At 43.1% G+C, this 26,054-nt stretch overlaps 1 protein-coding gene across 1 annotated transcript; it reads left to right on the forward strand.

The window, feature by feature from the left end:
• Window positions 1-7,627: 7,627 nt before the first annotated feature.
• LOC306749765 (retinoic acid receptor alpha-A-like) lies at window positions 7,628-24,122 on the forward strand (the record flags this gene model as incomplete). Its single annotated transcript, XM_079233091.1, has 9 exons — window positions 7,628-7,820; window positions 17,985-18,139; window positions 19,401-19,542; window positions 20,433-20,593; window positions 21,078-21,254; window positions 21,355-21,559; window positions 21,744-21,811; window positions 22,365-22,455; window positions 23,702-24,122. 9 exons carry the CDS (start codon window positions 7,628-7,630, stop codon window positions 23,950-23,952), a joined length of 1,443 nt encoding a protein of 480 aa, XP_079089217.1. The 3' UTR covers window positions 23,953-24,122.
• Window positions 24,123-26,054: the final 1,932 nt, after the last annotated feature.

Here is a 26,054-nt window from a genome sequence, read left to right on the forward strand (position 1 = left end):
TGACACACATATGGCTGTGGCCTCCATGTCACACGCGATGCCATGAACTGTGTGACCTCCTGTTATTAACAGCGGTACAGTCACAATAATGCCTCCTTTAGCACAAAGCAAACTCTGAAGAGACACATTCCTGCACACATGTGAACGCTGGAAATATGACCGGTTCGGGCCCGGAGCATAACGTTTGGGAGGGGGCTAACAGAAGACCCTTTCCCCGTTGGCTCATACAACCTATACTTCCTGCGCCCTTGCTCATGAACCTATCCACGCGACCCATATCACAGTCTAACTGGACTTTCTTTCTCGTATTTGTCGATGCAATCGATGGTATTGTTGACAAAACTATGTTGATTTGAGTAATAAAAAAGAAAATTGCCGCCGATCCTCTAGTGTGGAAGCGTTTTCGTCGCATTGCGCCCAATAATGTGACGCTCTGTAAACTCAAACAAATGGCTCATCACAGCAGAACTGCTCTGCATGAACACTTCCAGACATCACCGCCCCGTTTACTTCTTTTCTGGATAAATATGGATGATCAACATGTGTTTCTGTTCTTAGAGTGTTTTAAATGTTCTGTTTATTTTATCGGCCGTGCATGAGAAAGAATGGCTTTAACTAGACTGTTGTCACAGTCAAACGATGCACTGCCTTGTAAATTTACAGGCTAATGCTGCGCTCACGGCAGTTTACTCGCTCGACAATAATGCTGCATTCACACCAAACGCAAATTTTTCGCCCGAGTTTCAATTCGCGCAAATGAGGCGAATTATTCGCGTAGCCCGCTGGAGATTCGCGTCATTCGCGTCCGTGCATTGACTTTGCATGTAATCTACTCGCGCGTCAAATTTGCAACGCATTTTGTGTGAACGCAGCGCAACGCATCGTAAACAGTTGTGACGCGTTCGTTGGCTCGGCTAACAAACTGAAGCTAACCAAAACCTGATGGGCTCGCCGTAACGTGTTATCTAGAGGCTATGATGTCACAGAGAAGTACAAATACAGAGAAGGGGAACGGCTCTTGTGTAACATCTAAATACACTTCCAGACTCAGCCAGGAACTGCATCAGGAACGTCTTCCTTAATGGAGTAAAGTTACAGTTGACACGATAGGTTTATGCAGATATATTTTGCCTCTCCCAGAGATCGGCTTGGCAGCATTTTGCCCTGAAAATCAAATGGTGCTGCGTGGGAAAGCCTTTACAGTCATGTTGGATGCCATCTACTATATCTCAGAGACATTATGTACCTTTCTGAACACCGGGGTTCATTTAGCGTCACCCGGGAGACACCTAACCCTGAATGGAACAAAAATACTAAATGTCCAAGCACGCATGTACAGTGCAGTACATCACATGTATTCTGCGTGGCCTGTGAATGCTCTGTCTCCTTCCTGCATTGCGTGATCATTTATCTTTTATTATGTGTGATGTCAACCGTAAAAGCCTCTTTTCATGCATTGTGTGTGTATGTGTATAATGTTTTTTACCCCAGGCACACAGAATCACAGTGCCGTCAAATCATGCTTGCTTGCCTTCTCTTTACCACTCTGTCTGTTTTGGTGTTCATCTCTATTTTTACCTTTCTCCATCTCTCCACCCATCTTTCCTCTGCCTCCCTCTTTCTCTCTCTCTCTCTCTTTCTTCATACCTTTCTCTCACCCCTCCTTCCTGCCTCTGTCACTCTGCGTGATTCTATCAATCCTAATTCGCTCATTCTTTATTTCTCTCATTATTCCTCTCTTCCAGCAGTCTCCCCTTCCTCATCTCGCTCTCTCCTTCTCTCTGGAAAGGCTAACCTACTTACAACACAGCTGTCTGATGAATAATGGAGAAGAGACAGTTACTATCAGCATCTCCATCAGCAGGATCCCGCCTTTGATCTCTACTCTTCTCCCATTCCCTCCTGTCCTTTCTCGCAACTCCTAAGTGTCTCCTCGCATCCTTTCTCCTTTTAAGATCTGTTCTTTCTTTTTCTTTCTTTTGACAATTTGTGCAAAAGTAAGACGAAATTTAGCAACAAAAACCCTCATGAACTTTGGCTGGCAAATTATGAAATACAGTATTCTGATATATGAAAGAGTCACTTTGGTGTTTTTCTACCGGAACCATTTTCCCATGTTTTTTTTTAATTGGTTCAGTTTTGCGTGAAATGAGCTGCGAGAGCGATTGCTTTTTCTGGCCACTTGAGGGCAGCAGAAACAAGGTGTGAACACAGCTACAACATATCACCACCTTTTAAGTCAAACTTGTTCACAAATCCACAGCATTTATAGACCAACATTATCACAACAAGTAAGGTTTCTGCTACGTGGCAATGTAAGATCAATATTCACCCGCTTTTAGCTCTGCTTTTGGGCTTTTTACATTGCCATTTCATACACTGTTATAGCAAACTTATACAGTTGCTTAACAGGAGAGTATTTTTGAAAGAGTGGTTTGTCATATGACCCTGTAGCTCCATGCCGGATGTTGCTTGTCCCATCTCTCCATCCATTCAGGTTCCACTGTCAACCAGGTTTTACTCTTACCTTGTCAAATACCGACACTTGGTCACTGCCCCTCAGCTCCTTTTAGCTTCTGTATGCGACTCACCACGCTTTCAACTACCATACTATAAAGTGTACAATAGTCCGCTTAGGGCAGGTGGAAGAGGCTTTGGTCCTGTTTGTGGCCTGTGCACAACAAAACATATAAACATTGTCACGTCAGCCGTTAATCACATGACTTGTTTGTCACTTGCTAGTCAGGTCAGTATTAGTCACTTGGGAGTTACGTGAGTTGTTAGTCGTCAAGTGAACATCAGCCATGCTATTCCACTAACCATAACTAAGTCAGTTTGTTGCCTAAACCTAAATTCCAGTGGAAACTGCAGGCTCCTTACATGCTCATTTGTGACTAGCTGGTAGAAAAAAGGCTGATCTTCGACTGCGTCATGCAAATCATCCTGTTCAGACTGTACTTGACAGTCATGTTGAAATCATATCTAGCATCTTATTTTCAGCTTTGTCATTTTCCTTAGTCGCCAGTCATTGCAACTACAAGCGGCAACCACCTTTTCTAAAATATGAAGCCAATGACGAAGTGTCTTAAACCTTTATTCTTTCTAATGGCAGGCAAGGGCCGACCCCTCTGGTTGTATAGAAGTCTGGTTGTATAGAAGTCCAAGACTCTACTTCGCCCTTGATTTATACCTCAGTAAACATTGTAAACTTGAGTTTATGGTCTCAAATTCAAGTTTCAAGTCTTCTTCAACACAACATGATGTTCATTTTTTAAATGATGGTCCATCTAGATTAAAATAAAAAGTAGGGCAGGCCTACTTTGGCCTTGACAGGTCGTTACCATGGCATTCTGGGAGTTGTCCGTGTTTTTGTTTGTCCTTAACTCTTTTCAGTGTGTTTTCAGTTCATGAAAGTTAATTGTAACATTTTAATTGCCTTTGAATGGTCTTATTCAGTATTTCGTTGTACTTAACTCCACCCTCTCATTTCACTTCTTCCCAAAAAAATGGCGAATGTCAAATGGCGCCAAAAAGCAAGTTGCCGAACTTAAACCATAAACAAATGGGTGACGTCGCTGTGACTACATCCCCAATGCCCTACTGAACAAATAAACACATAGACATTGTTCACATAAGACACAATTTATTGCGACTCCTTCTCACACCTTTCCCCCTCCACTTCCCATCCTTCATGCCCCATTGATCTCCCGCTAGCCCCCGTTCACACATTTCTTTCACCAGCTTCACTGAGATGTTTCTCTGCTTACTGGGCTGAAATAAACCACAGCCATACCCGTTAACCACAAAAGTGCAGTCGTTATCAGCCTGACATTAAGTCAGTCAGCTGTCTCATTTAACTTACCTGGCAAAGCTGAACCCCCAATAAAATGTTGAAAAATTAAGTAATTCTTGTGTATATCACTCAACACTACTGATAACCCCGTGAGCTAAAATCACAAAGTTTACACATTTAGCAACTTAAATTAATCATGTTTTATGTATATACTGTATATATATATATATATAATCTGGCCTGAGGGGTTTGAATTGGCCTAGGCGATAATATACCCGGGGTACAATCTAGCCTATACTATGGCCCATCAAGCCAGAGGACGGCTGAGCGCAGTGATTCTGTAACAGTCTGTTTGGGCTCTGGATATAAACCAAGATGTCTGCTATGATGGTGTGTGTGTGTGTGTGTGTGTGTGTGTGTGTGTGTGTGTGTGTGTGTGTGTGTGTGTGTGTGTGTGTGTGTGTGTGGTTATGGGATTTATTTAATGCCATTCAAAAGTATGAATGGGCTGTGGGTCAATATTTCTATTCATGTGTGTGTGTGTGTGTGTGTGTGTGTGTGTGTGTGTGTGTGTGTGTGTGTGTGTGTGTGTGTGTGTGCGTGGGGTGTATTACTAAATTGTGGGGACATAAATCCAACACAGTCACATTGTGGGGACTCAACAACATTTTCAATTTAAGGTTAGGCAAGTGATGGTTAGGGTTAGTCTGAATGTCCTGGAAATAAACACAAGTCAATGTAATGTTCTCTAACAGGGATTGAAACATGTGTGTCAACGTGTAATAGATACGCTGTGGGGACATTAATCTGATTACGAAATTGTGGGGACTCGCCTTCTTTTTGGAGACAAAATGCCCTTTCCATTATATTTACATTTTCAAATATCACTTTTTAGGTTTAGGATAAGGATTATGATTCAGCAAGTCTATATGTGTGCGTGTGTGCGTGTGTGTGTGTGTGTGTGTGTGTGTGTGCGTGTGTGCGTGTGTGCGTGCGTGCACGTCCGTGAATGTGTATGTATGTCAAAGAGAGAGAGACATAGATGCACAGTACATAATGTGTTATCCTTTGAAGCCACACCACTAGCATGGCGGATTAAAAAAAAAAACGGGTTAAGAACTACCCAAAATCCATAGAAGTATAAAAGAATCAGCCACGCGAACATCTTTGAATGACAGCTGTGCACATCTGTCTGCATGCTTACACGCAGCCCGGCTGTCGGCGGGCAGATTCATCAAACTGTCACTCCAAATCCTATAGTCCACTTTTTCGGCTCACAATGATAGACATTGAGTTCAGGAGCTACAGCAGATCAGTGCTGCAAAAAAAAAAGACAAATATGGGCAAATAGGGCATATGTCAAGTGTAGCTGGTCACTGCGCAACAATATTCCGACGCACGGTTCATTTATTTTAACATTGCCTTTACACAGGATCCACCTGAGCGTCTCTCAATACGATCTCATTGTGCTCCTTAACCTACTAACCCTCATTCACATCTTCATCCTCGTCTTACTCTTTGTTGCCCCCTCCACAAACTCATTTTCACCTCTCCCCTGCCTCCTCGGTCACCATAGATTTAATGTCCTGTATCGATTAAACGGCAGCAATGAATGTGATGCGTTTCCCCTTTCCCCGCTCATATTTTAACCAGCGGCTAATCAATACAGGGAGGCCTCACAGCAAGGACATAGGCTCACTTATAGCAAAGGATTTAACTGTGAGTGCGTGTGTGTGGCATGGGGTTTACTAGACGTGTTAGAATCTATGCATTCATGCATGAGCGGGTCCTAATGGACCTCTGCATGTGCAAAAATACATGCAAACACATACAATATTTGTAATGCGATTGTACTTTAAACATTCTGCAAGCTTCTAGAAAGCAGTCACGTCTAACGGCAAACCTGATAGGTGAAAAACATCCAAATAATTTAAGGGTAAAAAATGAAAAATTCCACACAATTCCTAAATGTAATGCAAAATTCACTAGCATTTTCATCCATATGTTCTTTTCTTAGCATGTATCTAGTTTACTCTCCTGAAAATACTGTAAAACAATTATGATGCTTTGATGATTCAAATCGCATGTACAGTACATTATAAAATATTAATAAATGTGTTATTATTAATATTATCATTATATTGCAAGATGCTTTCTTCGATTCACAGATGAGTATCGAGATCCATTTTCAATCAGTGTATATTATATATATATATATATATATATATATATATATATATATATATATATATATATATATATATATCAGTTGTGGAGACATATTTAACTGACATTTAAGTACTAAAACATACTATACTAGAATATACTATATATATATATATATATATATATATATATATATATATATATATATATATATATAAATTATTCAGTTTGTATGTAAAATATTATATTATGTAAAATAATGACTAGTTAAGTATTTCAATGGAGTAAAAAGTACAGTATTTACATCTGAAATGTAGTGCAGTACAAGTGGAATGGAAATACTCAAGCACAAGTACCTATACACTGTAGCACTGGACTTGAGTAAATGCATTCAGTTACAACACAGCACAGTATGTCATATAAGTAAAATAATAGTAATATGTGTATTATACTATCACTCGTTGTTGGTAATCATGACAATAGCACTGCTAGTAGTATAACTAGACCTACAAACAGTAGTAGTTTTCTTAGTTGTGCACAGCAGTCAGAAATAGCCACATTTTGAAAGTAGGCAGAAAGCATTTTAGAGGAGGCACGCGCAGGGCAGATAGGTGGAGCTCGTGCGCAGCTGGTGTCACTCATCAAACGAGAGCGAGCGCGAGCGCGAGAGAGAGAGAGAGAGAGAGAGCGAGAGAGGCCGTCGGGTACAGACCAGAGGGTACCACAGGACACTGCTGCCGGACCTCAGCTACTAGCAACCGAGGCGCACGTTCCCAAACCGCCTCGCGTGCCTCCTCGCCCGTACACCTCCCCGTGGCTCAGTTTCACCTTCGGATCCTCCGCTCCACGGACGAAAAGCGGCAACTTCAGTCAAAACACGACAACGCGTTTTTCTTTTCTTCGCATGACTGTGTGTTCGCGGAGCTGCGTCTGCGTCTCGTGAAGGCTTGGACCCTGTGAACCGGGAGCGAACGGAGCAGCGCGAGGCACCTTTTTTTTTTTTTTTTTTAAATACTTTACGTTAATTTACAGCGTGCAAGGATTTTTTGTTATAACTGGTTGTGACACGAAGGAGTAGCCTGTCCACTAAATAGACTGTTCGCCCGGTTGGCATCGAGGATTAGCGAGCGACGTGACAATTACATAATATCGTTCTTGCTACTGAGAAGAAAAACAACAACGCAGGACCAGTACACGACCGGAGAGACGTCGAGGTCACCGTTAAACTCTCCAAATGTTGCAGTGTGTCGTTTCCTCTTTTTGAAAAATCTTCTTCGCTACAAAGTAACGAGGGGCTGCGACTCCCAACGAGCGCAACTGTTAAGTTTAGTGGCACTTGTAGCATTTTACAGCTACAAAACAAAAAGAAGATAAAGAAGACGCAGCAGCAGAGCGTCGTCTAAACTTCCGGTCGTGCACACGTTTGACAGTAAACCTCCTACCGAGGGCTGAGAGGTCACCGGGACCGGCTGCTTTTCTCTCCTCCCCCTCCTCCCATCAGTCCGTTATGAAGATGTGAACTCGTCCCTCCCTCCTCTTCCTCTTTCTCTCTTCGCGGTGCGGGACGCTTTGATCCTTTTTTCTTCTTCTTTCCTCTCCCCCCCGTCCTCCCACCTTTCCTATTTGGTACAACGAGATCAAAGGGCGACTCCCGCCGCCTCTCGGGGGATGTACGAAAGCGTGGATGTTGTGGGTTTCAGCCCCAGCCCGAGCAGCCCCAATCCCGGCTCTTTTCTGAGCATGGACTACTACCACAGACCCCCGGGGCTCGGGCCGGAGAAGGGACTGCTGTCCGGCGGGCTCCAGCGGCCGTTCGGCGGGTCCCTGGTGACCGGCAGACACTGGAGCGGATCCAGCCACTGTGAGTGAAAGTAACACAAAATAACTGCGGGGGCACAACCGCAATTAGTCAGTATGGATAATTTAATTTGTTGAAAAGATAACAAGGGGTGGTGCTTTGAAATGAGTTGGCAGCTTGGGGAGGGGGGCTGATGGGTTCACTGGTTCTGACTGGCACGGTTCTTCCGGTCATGGGAAACCTGGGAGAAGTCATGGCATTTTAAAATGATTATTTCCAGGCCTGGAAAAGTCCTTGAAAAAAATGTAAATCCCCAAAGTTTTGGAAAAGTCATGTAAATGTGTTATATTCATGTGTTCATGACGTTCATTTACGCTGAGTTTGAAATAATTAATATGCTTTTAAAAGAAAGACGCTCAAAATATAAGCAGCCATACATACAGGCATCTATATAAATGTGTATTCTTTTAATCAAACTATTGTCTCATTCATTTGAGTCATTTAAGGTTTACTGTATGCTTTGTATTCTCATTGTTAGTTTAAATACTACATTTTCTCACTTTTTACTGTTTACACCCAGATTTCACTAAATGTTTGGTCATGGAAATCCAGCGGTCAAAGCGCTTCCTTTTTCTAGTACCAGGTGCTCCACAGCCTCTTTTCCTCCCCTATTAACTCACGTTGGATGGGACATGAATATGCATCTTAGCATACTGCAGTAAGTAGTGCCGATCACTTTGGCTTTACGAGCCTGCTGCTCAGCCTGTTTTCTCATCAACTCTCATTGTTGGTTCCTCACAGCACTCAGGAGCCGGTTCCACACGAGCTGCTGCTCATGTTTACGTCAAAGGTATATTTCTGCAAGGAAGAATGTTTTCTTCATTTAAATGCAGCCATCAGTCTAAGATGACCCGCCTCCTGTTCCCAGCAGGTCATTAACGTAGCCGTGTGTCCGGTGCCGTGCGTTACGCAACCCGATGGCTTGGTTTATGTTTTCAATGGAGCGACTCGGATGACCTCAGCAGGTCAGGCAGCTGCCGGGTGCTCGTTTACCAAATCCAGCCCATCCTGACCTCAAGCTCAGTGCTTCTCGGAGGCGGAGGATGAACCTCCGAGTGTTTGACGTGATTAATTGATTCCTAAATCGGTAGCTGGACGGAAAATTAATCTGCAACTGAAAAATAATCCACCAAAGTTGTGTTTCTCTTTGTTCTGTGTGATAGAGCACTGATTGTCTTTGGGTTTAGGACTGTCGGCCGGGCAAAATTTTGATTAAACCTTTTTTATAGACCAAAACATTTAAGAAACTCATTGAAAAATAATACATGTCCTATCAATAACTAATATGGCAGTTAGTTGCAACCCTAGAAGCATGAAGCATTACATGTGTTAATTAACCTGGAATTAGAGGGCATACTTTATAACAAGATGCATACTACTATTTAAAATAAATAATACTTTATAAATATTATTTATGATAATTATTGTATGAGTTATGATCAAGAAAACAACGTTGCATATTATGCGTTGCAGCCTGGACCAGGTTACCCGTCTATCAAAAGAATATCACCTACTCGTAAACACGGGACCACCCCAACGGTGCCGTCCCAACCGCCAGCGTCACACGCTGGAGACAGTCAGCCTCGGTGTGAGACAAGTATCCCAAGGGTGAGCAGGACGTGGTGATGGGTGACACGGCCCTTGCACAACCGAGTTGAAGTCATAAAGACGGGTGAGCGCAGAGGAGTGGACTCTGGTCGGCCGGTGGGAAAAAGAAGAAGGAAAGAGACACGTAGAAGCGAGAGGGGGGAGTGCTCGTAAATTCAAGCTGTAAAGACAAGGAGGATTGCCCTCAGTGTGTGTGTGTGTGTGTGTGTGTGTGTGTATGGTGGAGGGGGGCGGGGCGCCGTGGTCTTTGTGCGTGACTGGAATGAAGAGCGCACCATACAGGGTCAAAGGTCAAAGGCCGTACACGCACACACATTCAGGCGACATGTAAGTAATGGCCTGGGGTTAGTGGTTATGTGTGTGTGGGGGGATGGAGGGGGGGGGGGGGGCAATGACTCACCGACAATTGGGAAGTGACCTACATCTCTCCCTCTCTTTATTTGTCCTCCTTCTCCTCCTATCTGCCTCTTTCTTTCCTGTGTCAGCTGCCCAGTCATCACTTCTGTGCACTGAATGACCTCTTTTCTGTCTGCTGGAGACACACACACAGTTAAGCACTCTCACACTCGCAGTTTGTCTGGGAATGTGAGGGTATACTGACCAAGTTTGACCTGAGTGTGAGTGCGTGAGGAGGGGGGGGAGGAGGTGGGAAGGTTGTGTGTCAGCGTTTGCGTCTAGGTGTCTTTATTTTGTGTGTGTGTGTGTGTGTGTGTGTGGGATCGTTAGATGACTGCTAAAAGAGTGGCAGTGGAAAGCTGGTTATTAATTCATTTGCTCTAGTTTTCTGGCATGGCACGTCCTTGTCTCTATTCGACTATGTAGGAATTTCTTCTGTCATGTCAGATCGTCACACCTTGTATATTTATCGGAGACGGGATAAAGAAGAAAGAGAAACAACTATGGCTGCTATTGTTGTATTGTAGCATTACTGCTGTTGTTGTATTGTAGCATTACTAACACTTCAACACAACAGCACTGCACAGGCTGCTGTTGTTTGGATGTGCCTTTTCCTCTCATGTGACTTGCATAGGGCCAAAACTTTCCATGGTAATTAACATGATCTTATATATATATAATTCATGTGACTTGAAGAGAAATAACAGCAATACAATGGAGATACAGGGTTATTTGTCCCGGCTGTAGTAACTATGTCATATGCAGAGCCGGTATAGAAGGAGTGGACGTCGTCGCCGCGATGTCGTTGGTTTGTGGACTGAGGTTTATGAAGCCTTGAGTTCGGCATTTTGGCGGTCGCCATTTTTGTTTTTTGAAACGAGTGTACTGTCAAGGACAGTCTGAGCAGGATGATTTGCACGATGCAGATCAGCCAGCCTCAAATGAGCCGGTGAAGAGCGTTTGGCTATCAGCTAATAGCAGTTGTTAGCAGTTTACAACACTTCTGGCTTCACTTTCCAGAACTTGAGCTGCTCGCCTGGTGAGATCGAAGCTAACTTTTTACCGTATCATAAGTGGAAATGATCCATTAATGTATCAAATGCAGAACATTACAGAGTGAAAAAGTTGATGATGATAATAAATAGTATAGTTCATCAGCTGAAGGCCTCTTAGAAATGGACAGAAGTGAGATAAACTAAGTGAACATGTATTCTCATCCGATGAAACAGATGCTGACAAAGTGCGTAGTGGCAGTTGAAAAAAAGATAATAAATATATATAATGTATCGTATCGTGACTTAAATCGTGTGATAATATTGTATCATGACATAACTATTGTGATAATATATCATGACTGAAGTATCGCGATAATGTCATATCGGGACTTAAGTGTCGTGGGGCCTCTGGTAATTAACACCCATCCAGACTATTCTGTATACTGTGTTTTCTATTGAGAAATAGATATAGGAGTCAATAACAGATGAATTCTTTAGTTAGATGATGGTTTAAATAAAAGACACGCTCATTAACATCTTATCACAGATATAGCTTGGTATGGGCGTACATATCTGCCAGTAAGCAACAAGAAATTGACTTAAAAATGAAAACATCTGAGGTAATTTAAAATCAATGTCTCGGTTACGTAGTTTATCTACCTCTCTGGTACAAGTTGGTGATAATCAAAGTCCAGTTTCAATCTGCGGCCGGTCGATCGCTGCATCTTTATTCATTGTGTTTCTTTCCCATCTGGTTAATTTATCTATGAACGATCTCTCATTTGGACTTCCACCAAACGTTCCACTTCACTATATCTTGAGATACACTCACCTAAAGGATTATTAGGAACACCTGTTCAATTTCTTATTAATGCAATTATCTAATCAACCAATCACATGGCAGTTGCGTCAATGCATTTAGGGGTGTGGTCCTGGTCAAGACAATCTCCTGAACTCCAAACTGAATGTCAGAATGGGAAAGAAAGGTGATTTAAGCAATTTTGAGTGTGGCATGGTTGTTGGAGCCAGACGGGCCGGTCTGAGTATTTCACAATCTGCTCAGTTTCTGGGATTTTCACGCACAACCATTTCTAGGGTTTACAAAGAATGGTGTGAAAAGGGAAAAACATCCAGTATGCGGCAGTCCTGTGGGCGAAAATGCCTTGTTGATGCTAGAGGTCAGAGGAGAATGGGCCGACTGATTCAAGCTGATAGAAGAGCAACTTTGACTGAAATAACCACTCGTTACAACCGAGGTATGCAGCAAAGCATTTGTGAAGCCACAACACACACAACCTTGAGGCGGATGGGCTACAACAGCAGAAGACCCCACCGGGTACCACTCATCTCCACTACAAATAGGAACAAGAGGCTACAATTTGCAAGAGCTCACCAAAATTGGACAGTTGAAGACTGGAAAAATGTTGCCTGGTCTGATGAGTCTCGATTTCTGTTGAGACATTCAGATGGTAGAGTCAGAATTTGGCGTAAACAGAATGAGAACATGGATCCATCATGCCTTGTTACCACTGTGCAGGCTGGTGGTGGTGTAATGGTGTGGGGGATGTTTTCTTGGCACACTTTAGGCCCCTTAGTGCCAATTGGGCATCGTTTAAATGCCACGGCCTACCTGAGCATTGTTTCTGACCATGTCCATCCCTTCATGGCCACCATGTACCCATCCTCTGAGGCTACTTCCAGCAGGATAATGCACCATGTCACAAAGCTCAAATCATTTCTAATTGGTTTCTTGACCATGACAATGAGTTCACTGGACTAAAATGGCCCCCACAGTCACCAGATCTCAACCCAATAGAGCATCTTTGGGATGTGGTGGAACGGGAGCTTCGTGCCCTGGATGTGCATCCCACAAATCTCCATTAACTGCAAGATGCTTTCCTATCAATATGGGCCAACATTTCTAAAGAATGCTTTCAGCACCTTGTTGAATCAATGCCACGTAGAATTAAGGCACTTCTGAAGGCGAAAGGGGGTCAAACATAGTATTAGTATGGTGTTCCTAATAATCCTTTAGGTGAGTGTATATCAATATTGATATTGTGATATCATTACATAAACCACGATAAAGGATTATATCCATATTTCTCACTCCCAGTCAAAGCTTAACAATGGTACCAATCTGCTCTTGCACTTATTAGTTGTGGTTAGTAAGTTGGTGTTGGATGCACATCAGGAGAAAGTAATTTGCAGTGATAACAGATGTCAGTCAGACTTAACAGCGTCTATAAAAAATGTTTGAGAACACCTTGTTAACGGTCCGGGAAGCAGAATTCAGTGTTGTAGATTGGAGGCCGGCCTCTGAGCTGAGAGAGCGTGCTATTCAGGAACTGTCCGTTGGCGTGAAGCCAGGACCGCCCGGGGAGACCATTAAACAGTAGTTTACATCAGATCTGGAAAAACGGCTTACCCCAGCGCCGGCTAGCATTTAACGTTGGGAACTGACCCGGGCCACAGATGGGCGGCTCTGCCCCTAAAAAGGGTTTTAACAGAGTTTTTTTATTTGTAGCCCTGGGTCAGAGTAAACCCCAAGCCTTATATTAATGCATCAAAATAATGTGTTGGTATAACTTCCAGTCACTCGTCTTGAGTCTCACTCGATGACTGTAAGGCAGCTGCAGGCGTGATCGCGTACAGCGTTCAGCTTCCACTGCATTTTGTTTTGCATTCCTGCGTCGTACGATGACACACATCTGACCTTCCCTTTCACCTTGGGGAGGCGGAGAGAGGAGATCCTGGTAGTGATAACAGAGGGAAGGAGGCGGCTGCTGATTCAAGACGGATAACGCCCAGCGACAGCCAAAAGACATATCTATTCAAGTCATCATGTTAACATTTCGTCTCAGAATGAAGGTCTACCCTTCCCTACGTTAGGGTAACCAGTGTTCTATGATAATTAATACATTGTAGTAATACAATTGGACTTTAAACTCCATGACACACGACACAGAACGATTCTACAATGAATCTTCTTTACTTAAAAACAAACACGACTAAGATTCATGTAACAATTGACTCCCTATTTACTAAATACTGAACTATTTGGTAGTGCAGAGGCAAAGGTAAGATTGTGGGTTCTAATTTAACAACAAACGTAGCAGCCAGAAAAAAAAAGAAAGTTTGTTTTTAAATTGGCAGGTGCGTTTATCCATCGAAACACACACAAATCAGCTGGAGACGACAGAATAAAGCTAATCAGCTGACATCAGCTACGAGAGACGCAGTATAACGTAACATTATACGTTTAAAAATATATTTCATGCCATTAGTCAGAGTGAATATTTCTGAATATATTCCTGTGGTGGAAGAAGTTGGCTACTCAGGTATTTTACTGACGTTAAAGTAGCAATACTACCATTTTAAAATAATCTGTTATAAGTAAACGTCCTCATAGTGCAGAATGGCCCATGTCTGAATAATATGTTTTGTATTGGTGGAATATAATCAATAATGCATTTCATCATCATACATCACAAAGACGCTGTATGTTTAAAATATATCAATCTTAAACAAGTCATAATTCTCACTCTAATATCTTATTTAATTTCGCCATGGAAACATCTTCAAACTGCAAGTTTCTAAAATTACGGATGTGTCCATTTGCATCCAGAAAGATTTTTGTAAATGTATTTATTCTGACTAGTATAGTATATTTTTAGGAGAATGTCGCGACATGCAATTGCACCAAAAAATGATTTGCCAATATTTTTGTCAAATGACTCTAGATGAACAACAATATTGCCTCATTTAATTATATTCACAGATGTGATGAATTTATTTAGAATTTATTAAAGCTGTTATCCTGTTTTGATAAAAATGTGAGTCACAGAGACGAGTCACCAAATATGACTCTGCGTTAAAGGGCCAGTCCGGTGGTTTACTCATCATCGTACTCTTCATCGTCTGTAGTCTGTGTTACTGCAGTAGATAAGAGTGGCAGCAACGCAGCGCTGTGGTCGATGCCAGCGGCAAGACACATTTTAGACAGCTACAAAAATCAATATCAGTTTAAGTGTACGCTATATTTAGAATATTTTAAGAAGAGCGCATAGATGAGTTTCACGTTTATTTCAGTTCCCCGTCAGACAGGACGGTCTGATGGCAAAGACACAGCGGTGACAATATTCCAAATGTAGCGTACACGTTTCTTTTTACACATTTGTTGTAAGAGGGCTTTTCTTTTAGCTGTCTACAATGTGTTGGGCTGCTGCCCCCGTCAGCAGCAGTACATTGGTTTCTCCAAACTACTGTATCTCATACAAACCCACTTCAAAGAAATCAGGAGGCGCACGGATGAAAACAAGAGTGAGGGAGACGCTTGGAAATACGAGGCGAAGAGCAGAGAGAAGTTTAAAAGAGGTCAGACGGTGCTGAAGGGGAATGGTTGGCTAGCATGTCAGTGAGAGGAGAGCAAAGACAAACAGAGGAGAGAGGGGAAGATGAAGGGATGGTATGGAGGAGGAGGAGGAGGATCGCTCTGTGAGTCTCTCTCTCTCTCTCTCTCTCTCTCTCTCTCCTCTATGTAAACAGAGTAGACCAGTGGAGGGGAGTTGAATCTCCTCCATAGTGGAATGTCTGGTATGGCTACTAAAGCAGGGGGAGGGGAGGTGTGTGTGTGTGTGTGTGTGTGTGTGTGTGTGTGTGTGTGTGAGAGTTGTGGCTGGTATCTTAATCTGAAGGGTCACCTTTAAAATGGGTCGCGGTCTGTCTTTGCCTTGTCTCTTAACAAAGATAACAAACACTCGGACACGATGAGCCCGGATGCAGAATTAGCAGCGGGATGTTATGGTTTACTTCCCACACAGCTGCTGGTGTGCAGCCGGCTTGAACCAGGGTTACTGAAGCTAAAAGCAGTGAAAATGTATTAAAACCTAATAAAAACAATATACACTGTATTACATTCATCATAAAACACAACCCGTCCTAAGTAGGTTAGGGAGCAGCTCTGGGTTTAGGACACGTTGACAAGAGGAGGCAGGGATCGACCTGCCAACCCCGTGATTAACGGCAACGCAAGTTTGTTTATTTATTTAGCGCATTTCAGCAACAGGGCAACTCAAAGCGTTTCACATAAAACATCAAAAGACAGAGTGCAAGAGGAGTGCATTCAGGTAAATACAATTAAAAGCCTTCATTCACGAGCCAAAAGAATAAAACAAAACAAGCTAAGATTAAGACGTGCAGTGGAAGAAGGGATTTAATAAAAGGCACAAAGGACAAACGATGGATGACCCGCTCTACTAACAGAGACACAGCCGCTCAAAGCTAACTGACACGACTGAAAACTATTGTAATAAGTTAAAACGAAACCATTCTGAAAAGCTGAAATTAAACTTAAATGAGCAAATTGACTAAAACCGAACTAAAATTAAATCAAAAAGTCTTTAAGTTTAAACTGACATGAGTAGCAGGACAAAGGAAGTCAAACTAATTCCCTTTAAATAGGTTTAATCCAACCAGTTGTGGTAGTTAATTTTACCGTGTCAATGCTTTATTCCCGAATTAGAACGTAACCTTGATTTCCACCTCACCAAAGTGTGATTAAGAGATTAGAGTTTGGATTGGATTAGACTTTAATGATTGAGTACAAACAACCTGTTCCATACAGTAATGATTTAAAAAAAGTGAAGTGGAACATAAACAATTTCAACAAATGAAAGCATTCTTTAAAAAGTCGTGTCTTGCTTCCACTTTGGCTCCTCCACTGCAGTCACGGTGGAGACGTGGACACGAGGGCCGTTCTGCGATCTCATTTTAGGAACTTTCCCCAGAGACTAGGAACGTTTTAAAGAACTCATTGTGTTTCAACCGCCGGGTCTAATAACGTTCTGGGGACATTTCTCGCCCCCAAAAGGCGCTGGATCGCCGCTGCTCCCACTCCTGTACGCTTCGTTCATAAAACAAGGAAGTGTCTTGTATCTCTTTGTGCCAGCCGACTAAAAGGACCAGGAACTTCTTGGTGGAAACGCAGCTTTGGTATTAAAAAAGGAAGTGTGTCCTTTACCAGCGCTCAACCAATCACATTGTTTGTACTGTCAGCATGAAGACAATATGGAATGTACTGCATATTTTGGGAGGTCCTAAGAAAAGTAATTCACTGTGTGTTTGCAACATTTAAACAAATACGATATCTTCCAAAGAAGGTTGTCAATACAAAGGTTACAAACTAATTAGACATAGAAATCACACATTTGCAATCTTCAGAGCTTGTTATGCCGCATTCTGTTTCCATCTCTGTTCAACAGCTCATTTGTCACATGTTTGTGTGAGACAGAGACACAATAGGCACTCGGCATATGTGATCATGTTTTAGGACGTTATCACCCAAACAAAATAGGGAATATCTAGTTTTGTGTTAAATAATATATACATGTAATTCATGTTAGATTTCTGCTTCACCGCCCTTTTAATAACAAGCGTGCGGGATAGCAGCCATTTTTTGAGCGTCTAAGTGTCCAACAAATCCGGATTAAAGCAGAATATTCCGTGAGCTGAAAGCATGTTGTCAATTTTGGAAAAGATTACATTATCTTTTTTACCGAAAGTTTGACGTTTGGATTTTGGACCGAGGAAATAATACTAAGGCATGAATGTGGTATCGCTCTTCTCGTCTAGCTCTCAGCAAGTAAACCTGTTCCTCAAAATGTCAAAGAGTTCCTTTAACCACCGGTGACCAAACCAGTCGAAACTGAAACCGTTGGTCCTGGTGGCAGAGCTGCAGTCTGGGGCTGCAGAAGCCAATGGTTCTGGTTCTGCTTCTGGTTCTGGTTCTGCTTCTGGTTCTGCACACCACTGAAGAGATGTTCCTTTGAGCTCACTGGGAAACAACAGGTTCCTTTTAAGATGTGATTGTTTCTGATACAGCTGATGGCACAAACATGGCAGTTGGTGTTGAAAACAAACTCAAACCTGAATGAACTTTGGCATTGATCACAATAGATAAACAATCTGATGAAGTATCATCTGGGCTTTGTAAGGTGACAACAAAGACCTCTGCTGATGCTGATTTTGTTTTGGCTATCGGCTCCTTCTCGCAACTTGATAGCTTGCTTACTTCCAATAAATAAATGCAATATTTAATACTCCAAATCTAGTAAAACTCTGATACAGAGAAATACTGTCGTCTTAACGAAACGTTTCCCTCCCGCAGCCATAGAGACTGAGAGCACGAGTTCGGGAGAGGACCTCCTCGTCCCCAGCTCCGCCTCGCCCCCGCCGCCGCCCCGCATCTACAAGCCCTGCTTTGTCTGTCAGGACAAGTCCTCAGGATACCACTATGGAGTCAGTGCCTGCGAGGGTTGCAAGGTAGGCAGCCGAACACACACACACACACACACACACACACACACACACACACACACATACACACAGACACACACACACACGGCAACACAAGCATTTGGACATCGGACTGATTTTGATTCATCGATTATTAATTGGACACAATTGTCATTTTGATTAAAAATCAAACGTATCCTTCATCTTGTAAAATGCTCCGTTACTACAATAAAAAAAAAAAAGCAGTCATGCACTGAGACTACAAGGGAAATATGTGACTCATATGTGTTTGAGATATTGCTCAAGTTTCTGTTGTGAAGAAATAAAGGATTCTTTTTAGACTGACGTCATGAAATATTCCAAAACTTCTATAATGTTGCGTTACACTCCAGTGGCTCTCCAACCTTATTTCAGCTAATTAGCGTTAGCTAAATCCGTCGCCTCGACCACATTTGGGTTCATTTTGCCAGATAAACACATTATTACAATAGTTTATTTATAAACCAACGTAACAGAGTCTGTTTTTTAGCGATAGATCAATGTAGCGTTAGCTTTGTCAAGCTTTAGCTTTATCACTCGAACCACCAGGGGTCGCTGTAATCGTAAAGCAACATTAGATGTTGATTTTCATTGAAACAAAGTTGCGTGCGATCAAAAAAACACAGTACATTTTACACGTTGGTTGACGGTTTTGCCTTTTTTTTCACTCCAGAAATAAAACAAACGGCATCATTTCCTGTCATTCATTACGAGAGCTCATTGGCCGGCTCAGACGTCAGAACGTAGACCCGACTGATCCACGCCGAAATTACCCAACAGCTTTTATATATTGATATCAATCAACGAGTTGTGAAACGCATGTAGGCCACAGCTGGAAAACTATAGTTACGTGAGACTACTGAGTATTTGCATAATGTGTAAGCGGAGAGGTCGCGACCTTTGCGCCTCCCATAGGATCCGTAAGCCTCTTTGCCTCATCTAATCCCTGAACACACACACACACACACACACACACACACTTACACAAAGATCTGTGCATGCAATTAGTATCTACTTTGATATGTGTGTGTGGGCTTTCGTGCGCACGTGGTCATGTCCTTTTATAACACGCACTGACCTGCTTACCAGCTGCCCGTCAGCAGTAACATGCTGTTTGCAGCCGTGATCGTAGAAGAGACAGTTTTTGGTTCTGACACCAAGATCGCTCCTGTTTTTATCGCACCTCCAAATGTTCTGTTCTGTTCCCTTTGCCTCCGTTTATGAGTTTGTTTCCCTCTCTTTGTGTCAGGGTTTCTTTCGGAGGAGCATCCAAAAGAACATGGCGTACACGTGTCACCGAGACAAAGTGTGTGTCATAAACAAGGTGACGAGGAACCGTTGTCAGTCCTGTCGGCTGCAGAAATGCCTCGAAGTTGGCATGTCCAAGGAGTGTGAGTACAGTGTGCAGATGCAGAGCTAAACATGCTTTTTTTTTTTTTGTGCCAAATCAAAAATACATATCTTTCCCTCTCACCTGAACATCTATTTATTTAAGAATGTCAATGTTTTTTGTGTGAGTTGCGTGGAAATATCTATAGCTGTAGAGCTGTCTGCCTTCTCTCCAATATAATGGAGCGTGGTGCTCAATGCGAAGAAAACAAATTGATGAAAGAAATGTCATGTCTCTTTCTGGAAATCTTCCTCTCTACCAGCTCTGTGGACTACCTGGAGCATCCGGGTCTTGATTATTTAACACATCTTTACGGCCGATGTCTCTAAACCCCTTCAGAGTGAACTGTCCCCTTAAATCTTTGTTGTCGTGCACTAAAAAAGCAGAACATAGCACTGAGTGACTTCAAGTGTTTTAAACCTTGATATGTGTCTCCCCCTGGTGGCTTTTCTCAGTGATGCACGCCCCACAAAACCACCAGCATTAACTTATCATAACAGCGTCTTGCATCACTAGATAACATCTGAAGGTTTTTGTGTTTATCTTCAAGGGAGATTTACAGCCAGGCGTCTATGTTTACTTTGTGGACTATTCTTCCACAAACTTGCAGGATTATGAAAAAGAATTTCCAAATTAATGCATCGAAATATATTAAATGGCTGCAAGCTCTAAAAAATTCTACTTTTCGTATGGAGTAATCTCTTTTCATTCGGCCCTCACTGCTCGTAAAACGTCTTTCTGCTTGAGCATTTCCAAGAAGCTAAAGGCAGGAGAGAAGCATAAATATACACAACAGAGTCTTTAAATCCCTGGACAGGAGAGCTGCTTCACTCTTTAAGACGTCAGGGAGAACTCGCTGCCTAAACGTCTGTCTTCACTCCCACCTTCCAGTGGTGCGAAACGACCGCATGAAGAAGAAGAAGGAGGAGAAGAGGCAGGGGGAGCCGGAGATCTACGTCCTGTCGGCCGACACGGAGCAGATGATTGAACGAGTCCGCCGGGCTCACCAGGGAACCTTTCCCTCCCTCGGTCAGCTGGGGAAATACACCACGGTACAGCAACACGTGTATAAAGAGCTGCAGATGAATGTGTTCTTAAAGTTGCTGTGAGGACATTTTAACTGGTTATGAAAGAGAAAACAATACAATGCTGATGCCTCTATATGACCTACATGACTAAACAAGACCATCAGAGAGAAGACTTTCTATATACCGTAAAAGTCGGATTACAAGCCGCTTCTACCTCCGGTGGGTGTCCCCGCTGTGGCAAGCTAGCAGCAGCGCTAGCCATTAGCCAGTAGCAGCAGCAGTTGGGAGCTAGCTGCTGCTAGCTAACGCTGCTGCTGCTGCCCGCGTCGGAGCTGGTCCCGCTAGGTAGTAGCGGCTTCTAACCCGTCTTTTACGGTAGTTATCGTAGACACTACTGCTTTTATCAGCAGGGACCGACCAAATCAACACAAAAAGAAAGTTCCTGTTTTTTTTCTTCTTCATATTTTTGACTGTTGGTGCCTCTCCGCCTCCTTCCCCCTCCCTGCAGAGCAACAGCTCTGAGCAGCGCGTCTCTCTGGACGTCAGCCTCTGGGACAAGTTCAGCGAGTTGTCCACCAAGTGCATCATCAAGACGGTGGAGTTCGCCAAGCAGCTCCCCGGGTTCACCACGTTAACCATCGCCGACCAAATCACCCTGCTCAAATCCGCCTGCCTCGACATCCTGGTGAGCTTTCTTCTTTCGTCACACATCAACCAACACTTACGCTGAACCATAAAGAAACGAGCAGCAGACTGTTACAGCAGAAATTCATCTCGTGTTTCAGATTCTCCGGATCTGCACCCGCTACACCCCAGAGAAGGACACCATGACCTTCTCCGACGGTCTGACCCTGAACCGCACACAGATGCACAACGCCGGCTTCGGGCCGCTCACGGACCTGGTGTTCTCCTTCGCCAACCAGCTGCTGCCGCTGGAGATGGACGACGCGGAGACGGGCCTGCTCAGCGCCATCTGCCTGCTCTGTGGAGGTACTGAAGGAATATGAAGCAAAATAATGAATGATAGAAAAACGTGCGGGAAAGGAAGAGGATTATTTTTGTCCCATTGAGATGATCTGTGTTGTAGTGCTGTGCAGATTTATGTTCTGTGTTCCTACTATTCATGTTCTGCGTGTGTGTGTGTGTGTGTGTGTGCGTGTGTGTGTGGGTGTAGACCGTCAGGATCTGGAGGAGTCGGACAAGGTGGATGTTCTTCAGGAGCCGATGCTTGAAGCCCTGAAGGTTTGAAAACTAACTTATTATCATGAGACGCTCCGACCGATCGGCTGCAGATGTGAGGCTTTCAGTCGCCACATCTTCACGTGATAGTTTCACACAGCGGCACAGACGTAGCGTCTCAGCCACACACACACACACACACACACACACTTCATCGGTAAGATAAGATGAAGATGGAGATAAGATAACATTTAAAAAAAATTATCACTATATGAACCAGAATATGATGAGAACACAAAAGATACAAACTTATTCAGCAGTGACGTGGCAAGCATGAGAAAACTGACAGTAACATAAAGTCTGATCCTCCATAAAACACACATCATTTATTATCAATAGAAACATTCAAATTAGTCTAAAACAACAACAATAAGTAAATCCACCAAACTATGTAAAAGATGTCCAAATGATAAACAAACATTTACATTTTTACACTCAAGCATCAGTGGTTAATGACATCACAGAGGGATTGTTATGATAATAAAGCTGCTTTACCAAGTATATATTGTATTTATACTCCTACATGTAAACAATGTCTTTGTGTGTTTGTGCACAGATCTACGTGAGGAGGAGGAGACCAGAGAAACCCTGCATGTTCCCCAAGATACTGATGAAGATCACTGACCTCAGGAGCATCAGTGTGAAGGGTGAGACACACACACACACACACACACACACACACACACACACACACACACACACACTGCCTACTGGGTGAGATATTTCCGGTCACAGTGATTTTTAGGTAGTGAAGGGAAGAATTCTCCTCTCCAGGAAATTCCTCGGGTGTTCAAGAATTGACAGTACAGGTTATATTACAATCAAGGTTATTTATTTAAGCCATTATTACACATACATGGAATGCATACCTACTACAAGGCCTGGACTCAGCTCCCCTGATGGTCTGCTCTGCACACAGTCTGCACACAGTCTGCACACAGTCTGCACACAGTCTGCACACAGTCTGCACACCCCCAGAACGAGAGTGGGTCCCGTTCTCTAAGAGCAATGGATATTTATCCCCTTCTGACTCCCATAATTGTCACAGTCTAAGTAGCGAAAGGGGAGCGGTCCGTCTGTAAATCAGACATCTAAAGGTCACAAGGGTGAGTTATACTGTCTGCCACTATTCCCGAGAGCATAAAGCGGAACTTCTTCCATAAGACAGGAACCAGATACATGTTCCTGTGCAAGACCGATAACGGCCAAAAGCAAGCTTTATGTGTTAAAACGCGGTAGCATGTGCATATAAGGCCTTAGCGGCCTCTATTTGACCTGTTCAGCCAGGGTCAAGAGGGAGAGTGTCTACAGAACCAAAACCGCAGAGTGGGAACTCAGCCAGTTGCGTTTTCTCAGCTCCGAGACACATTCTTCAGTATAAGCAGGACATGAAACTTTAGTCAAAGTGAGGCAGTACAACATATAAATCATTAGATTCTCTTCAGTAGCAAACAAACTGTTCAGCCGTTTGTTCCCCGTGTGAAACAAGAAATTAACGCTGATTTATTTTCCACGTAACTTGTGTAATGTGTAGTTCTTTCAACCCAAACAACAATCTTTTCCCAAACTTAAAGTAGTTTTGTCGCCTAAAGCGAACTAAATATTTCACGTTCTTTTTCTCAGTAGTTTTGCTGCCTAAACTTAACTAAGTATTTAACGATCTTTTCTAAAACCTAACAAAGTATTTCACGATATTTCCCTTAACCGAGCTAATTCGTTGTGTTGCCTGAACAAACTGTGAAGACAGAAGTTTATTTAAAAAGACAGAACATATGTATTGTGTGGACATTGTTGCCGGACTTTAGTCAGGAAACCCATAAAAAGCGAGGAGGAGCTTTTCTTAAGACAAACAAACCGTCGACTTGTTCTCATCCTGAACCTTTTCCCCCACAGGAGCGGAGCGAGTGATCACGCTGAAGATGGAAATCCCCGGCTGCATGCCGCCCCTCATCCAGGAAATGCTGGAGAACTCTGAGGGCCTGGAGGCCGGCGGAGGGAAAGGAGGAGGCGGAGGAAAAGGTTGCGCAGGAGGCAGAGAAGAGGACGAAACGGAGCTCGGAAGCCGTCATCCAAGTCCGTCGCCCGAACCGGTTTCCTCGCCGCGCCGGAGCCCCGCCCCCTCCTCCTCCTCCCCCGCCCCCTGAAGACTGAACACCTCAGGGCCGCGAGGTCGAATGAAAGCCGTTAAACTCTGATCAGAGGGCCGCATTTGTCTTCAGACCCCGTGGTTTTATACGTTGAATGCAGCAAAAGACAACATTTCCTCATAAAAGGTTCATTACACGCCGACCGTGTGAAACCTGAACGAAGGATCGCAGAGAGACTGAAATGTGGAGTATTCTCCCTCATGAAGAGTCGTGTATAGTTTGCAGAATCACTGTTATATATATATATATATTGTATATATCAAAAAAAAGAAGACCGAAAGATTATGGGAGGGATGCAGACTTATACAAGAAGTTATTTTCCTAAATGTACATGTGTATATACTGTATTTTCCCAATACAATACTGTAAAGAGTTCTTCCTTCATCCTCCTCCTCCCTCAAACTTCTGCTTTCGATCGCCTCACAGACACATCAGGGAATAATGACTTGACTTTCCTCCACCGGAATCAGAAATATATGGACATTAATCACAGACTTTTTACAGCTCGAGGCGAATGCATTTCCCCGTGCGTCACTTTGCATCAGCGTCGGTTTAGTTTGTCTTCAGATGTAGCTCGAGCAACTCAAGTGACCTCACTGTGAAACATTAGGCCTTTGGATTTTAAAGTAACGCGACGTCTGCCCGGCGACACACCGGCTCAGGAAGAAGCTCACGGTCAGCGACGACGATCAACGTGCACACGCCCTGTTTTCAGTCTTTGTGGTCCACACTGCCGTCTGTTCTCACCACAGCATCCATCACTCCACCACTCTTGTCGAGTACCAATCGCAATTTTCAGTGTTGTCCTCTTTGATGTACGGTGCAGTAAAACTCATTGGAAAGTATAAAAAACACACAGGGAGTTCAATAAAGAAGTGGGTTTTCTTCTTCTGTCCCGAAGATTGGAAACACTGTGTTCACTGTGAGATACGATGTCCTTCTTTCTTTTTTTATACTCGCATTGTCAAGTCAAAATACCCGGGAAAAACTGTTTTAGTCGTATGGATTTTTATACTTAAACCAGATTATATCAAATGTTTTGGCCACAAATGGGCTGAGATGTCCTTTTGATACGGAGCGCTAACATTTCCCTGTTTTCACTTCGAACCTGTCAACTTTCACTTATCTTATTTTATTTTTTTAAGCCAAATGATTAGTTTTTGGACAAAAAAACAGTTGTTATATATATATATATATATATATATGGCAAATATTGTTGTACATAAAATCTTTCATTTATCGAGCAAAATTGAAGGATTCTGGAAAGGCCCTCAGAACAGCAAGAGTTTTTAATTTAAAACATTGTGGGTTTTTAAAATATTGTCAAGTTTTATAAACTTACATCTCCTCCCATCCTCTCCGGGTATCAAGTATCGCTATTAATGAATGTTTAACCATGACTAGCTCCAAATCCATAAAACAAATGTCTGAACCGACTGATGAGACGACGAAGCAGCCGGAGGGTTGTCCGTCCCCGGCCTGAACCGGCCGATGCTACGCTATGATTGGCCAGTCTGTGTTCAAGGGGTGGGACTAAGCCGATTATCAATTATCTAAGCTCTTCTGGATGATCAGTTGCATTGCACTGTAACTTCATTGTAATAAGTATATGAAACTGAGCTACATGCCAGCCAACGTGGGTCATTTCTCAAAGTCAAGGACGCTGCGGTGGCCTTCCAAGTCGGGTCCTGGTGGTTCCACCTGAGACACACCTCACAGGTAAAGGAAACACAAAGGCACACTCAAGTGTTGATATTCATGTAGAAAAAAACCTTCCAAACTTCTCAAACAGACAGTTTGGGAATCCTGTAGTTTCCTCAGAGGGAATTGTTGAATTTGAAGTTATTGTTGTCCGGGACTTTGTACAGAAATATTTTAAAATAAAAGACTTGGGATGTAACCCTTGTTCTGCTTCATGTGGCACTTTCATAGGAATGAACGGGGCGCTGCCTCCGACGTTATAACCAGTTAAAGTGAACTGGTTATATATCCCATCAAAATGGGAAGGTTTTAAATTGAGGGCACGAATGATATCTTGTGCGCACCAATTAGTGAATTGTGGCCTCAATATGCATATTTTGTCTCTATGGTCGTCATTT

The sequence above is a fragment of the Taurulus bubalis genome, assembly GCF_910589615.1.
Source record: "Taurulus bubalis genome assembly, chromosome: 17".
Lineage (NCBI taxonomy): Eukaryota > Metazoa > Chordata > Actinopteri > Perciformes > Cottidae > Taurulus > Taurulus bubalis.